Source organism: Littorina saxatilis, linkage group LG7 (genome assembly GCF_037325665.1).
Source record: "Littorina saxatilis isolate snail1 linkage group LG7, US_GU_Lsax_2.0, whole genome shotgun sequence".
NCBI lineage: Eukaryota > Metazoa > Mollusca > Gastropoda > Littorinimorpha > Littorinidae > Littorina > Littorina saxatilis.
The window spans coordinates 42,214,452-42,218,428 of record NC_090251.1 but is presented as its reverse complement, the minus strand read 5'-3'; the positions used below and the strand labels follow the sequence as shown (position 1 = coordinate 42,218,428).

The following is a 3,977-nucleotide window of genomic DNA, read 5'->3' as shown; positions in this document are numbered from 1 at the left end:
CACAAAATGCAGTTTTTGGTTCCATGCATGAAAGTCAATGAAACTTGGTAGGTTTTCAAACGGACAGCTGCCCGAGGCTTGGCTGAAAGCCCCAGGGGCTCCGTGCACCTGGACGTGTCAAGCTCATTAACTTTAACGGTAGCCACTGATGCTAGTGTAATCTATACATAAAAGGCCGGAGGAGTCGAATACATGTATATTCATGGAAAAGACAATATGACGGACAAAAAGAAAGAAAAGAACGAAAGAAAGAAAGGATGTAAAACGATCAAAAGAACTAAAGACATAAAGAAGCATGCTTATCCTTCTTGACAAAAGGGACAACGTATATTTACGAATTAAACTATCAGTGGCGGATATAAAGAGTTATTGAACAATAGTTGCTAGCGAAGAACCCGATACACTAAGTTCCTTCTTCTCGCTTTATTTCGACCACGAACAGAAAACCCGTCGGAACGTTGCGTAAAAGCTAGCGCTAGTCGTAATGTAAACGATGAAATTCGCCGACGAATTAATCTTTTCTAAAACAGAGACTAAAAGGTAAATCACTGCTACAGTATTTACGTATCTTCCTGTAAAGTTAAAACCAGGCAGCAACGCCATCATCATGTAATAAAGGACATAAGGAACACCGGTGACAACGAACAAAATACAAACACTAAGCAGAGTTCTGGTAATTTTTCTCTCGCTGGCGAGTCTCTTGGAATCGTTTCCGTTCGAAACCGTTTGGGACCATTTTCGGCTCTTTTTCAACACAAGTAAAATCAGAACTGATAACACAAGAACAAGAAAAACGGGAACAATTCGAAACAGTATTGTCAGATAAACAAAACTGTACTCTTCCAAAACCTGTGCGTTTGAGCGATAGAATTCAGTTCGGACACCGACAGGCATCGTTTCGTTGAAGACTAAGTTGAATTCATAAGCATGGTCAGCAATTAGAAACAAGTCGCGTAAGGCGAAAATACAACATTTAGTCAAGTAGCTGTCGAACTCACAGAATGAAACTGAAGGCAATGCAACGCAGCAAGACCGTATACTCGTAGCATCGTCAGTCCACCGCTCATGGCAAAGGCAGTGAAATTGACAAGAAGAGCGGGGTAGTAGTTGCGCTGAGAAGGATAGCACGCTTTTCTGTACCTCTCTTCGTTTTAACTTTCTGAGCGTGTTTTTAATCCAAACATATCATATCTATATGTTTTTGGAATCAGGAACCGACAAGGAATAAGATGAAAGTGTTTTTAAATTGATTTCGAAAATTTAATTTTGATAATAATTTTTATATTTTTAATTTTCAGAGCTTGTTTTTAATCCAAATATAACATATTTATATGTTTTGGAATCAGAAAATGATGGAGAATAAGATGAATGTAAATTTGGATCGTTTAAAAAAATTTTTTTTTTTAATTTTCCGATTTTTAATGACCAAAGTCATTAATTAATTTTTAAGCCACCAAGCTGAAATGCAATACCGAAGTCCGGGCTTCGTCGGAGATTACTTGACCAAAATTTCAACCAATTTGGTTGAAAAATGAGGGCGTGACAGTGCCGCCTCAACTTTCACGAAAAGCCGGATATGACGTCATCAAAGACATTTATCCAAAAAAAAATAAAAATTGAGGATATCATACCCAGGAACTCTCATGTCAAATTTCATAAAGATCGGTCCAGTAGTTTAGTCTGAATCGCTCTACACACACACACAGACAGACAGACAGACAGACAGACAGACAGACAGACAGACACACACACACCACGACCCTCGTCTCGATTCCCCCCTCTACGTTAAAACATTTAGTCAAAACTTGACTACATGTAAAAAGAGAAAGAACATACCAACTACTGTGACACAGATCAATACACATGTCAGACGAACTCGAACTCGAAATGTGTGTGTGTGTGTGTGTGTGTGTGTGTGTGTGTGTGTGTGTGTGTGTGTGTGTGTGTGTGTGTGTGTGTGTGTGTGTGTGTGTGCGTGCGTGTGTGTGTGTGTGTGTGTGTGTGTGTGTTTTAGTGTGTGTGTGTGTGTGTGTGTGTGTGTGTGTGTGTGTGCGTGCGTGCGTGCGCGTGTGTGTGTGTGTGTGTGTGTGTGTGTGTGTGTGTGTGTGTGTGTCTGTGTGTGGAGAAAATTCGTGTAACGTCAATAGTGTCCCTTGTATGACTACAATTACAAAGAACGAACGAAGGAAGGAATGAAAGAAAGAAAGATCCACATCTCGAAATGTAGACTATCAAAAAATAATGAGAAGCGGACACAAAACGTTAGTGAACAATGGTTGCAAGCGAAGAACCTGATACACTTTCCTTCCTCTCGCTATATTTCGACCACGAACAGAAAACCCGTCGGAACGTTGCGTAAAAGCTAGCGCTAGTCGTAATGTAAAGAATGAAATTCGCCGACGAATTAATCATTTCCATAACAGAGACTAAAGGATAAATCACCGCTACAGTATTTACGTATCTTCCTGTAAAGTTAAAACCAGGCAGCAACGCCATCATCATGTAATAAAGGACATAAGGAACACCGGTGACAACGAACAAAATACAAACACTAAGCAGAGTTCTGGTAATTTTTCTCTCGCTGGCGAGTCTCTTGGAATCGTTTCCGTTCGAAACCGTTTGGGACCATTTTCGGCTCTTTTTCAACACAAGTAAAATCAGAACTGATAAGACAAGAACAAGAAAAACGGGAACAATTCGAAACAGTATCGTCAGATAAACGAAACTGTACTCTTCTAAAACCTGTGCGTTTGAGCGATAGAATTCAGTTCGGACACCGACAGGCATCGTTTCGTTGAAGACTAAGTTAAATTCATAAGCATGGTCAAAAATTAGAAAAAAGGGAAAGAACATACCAACTACTGTGACACAGATCAATACACATGTCAGACGAACTCGAAATTTGGTCAGAATCATCGTAGCTTTGAGTGGAAAAGCGACAAATATAAACCGCTGCACTGCAATAAAGCAAACAAAAATGGCGGATATCCGACCGAAAATGAGTGAAGCAGTTTCTAGCCTCATCCTAGTCAATATTTTCAACCGGATGCTCTCAGCGACGTCAAAATATTTTACGATTTCAGACAGAAAGGGGATGTAGTAGCTAACAACGTAGCATAAATCTGAGACAGCTAAAAATAACAAAACCACGTTGACGTTTTCGCGTAGCCCTTCATAACACAGAACTACGATGGTGAAAATATTTCCCAGAGTTCCGCAGATGAAGACCAGCGGAAGAACTGAGACTCCAACAATGGAGAGGATCTGGGTCTTGGTTTCTGTGGAAATGATTCCTTGAAAGGAGCTGTCGGATGTCGTCGGGAAACCGAGCGGCAACGTCGTTGTTTCGTTGTTCATTTCGAAGCCAGATGTCGGTAGTGAATGAAGTCCAAACGCGCCGATCTCAGTATATGTAAGCTGCACATAGAGATACATAAATATAGAAAATGTTCATACATTGACCTGTTATCCTACTCTGTGAATAGTAAAATGAAAACATAAATGAATAATGGAAAACAAATATGTCTGCTCGGTCGTTGAGGACAATCCCCCACCCCACACCTCCACCACGTCCCCCAGTTCTTCTCCAAACTGTACGTACGCTTTGATAATATGATTTGTTTGTTTTGTTTTTCTTAACGCCCAGCCGACCACGAAGGGCCATGATAATATGATACTTGCGTAAGTTTAAAATCACTGCATAAAGCAAACCTTCCTGCTTGTAAGCCATCCTGTATATGACCGTGGATATATATCTATAGCTATAGGTTGCACACCACCAAGTTATGGGGATAGCTGGCATATTTGTCAATATGAATTTTGACAATGATATTGCTGTCGGGATTGATCTAAGCGTTTGCCAATATGCAATAAAAAGTGACAAGCATTCGCCAGTTATCAGATGTTCTTGCAGTAAATGTTTACTTAATTTGTGTTGGATGTACTTGACATCAAACTGCATTACAGTCGTATTACAT

General features: G+C 40.1%; 1 protein-coding gene across 1 annotated transcript; it reads right to left on the bottom strand.

Annotated features, from left to right (window-relative positions):
* Window positions 1–2,262: 2,262 nt before the first annotated feature.
* On the bottom strand, window positions 2,263–3,357 carry LOC138970207 (lysophosphatidic acid receptor 6-like). Its single transcript, XM_070342701.1, has one exon. It carries the CDS (start codon window positions 3,355–3,357, stop codon window positions 2,263–2,265), a length of 1,095 nt encoding a protein of 364 aa, XP_070198802.1.
* Between the last annotated feature and the right edge of the window lie 620 nt (window positions 3,358–3,977).

Excerpts from the sequence above, each read along its gene's own strand:
- LOC138970207 (XM_070342701.1), bottom strand. The coding sequence starts at position 3,357 with ATGAACAACGAAACAACGACGTTGCCGCTCGGTTTCCCGACGACATCC.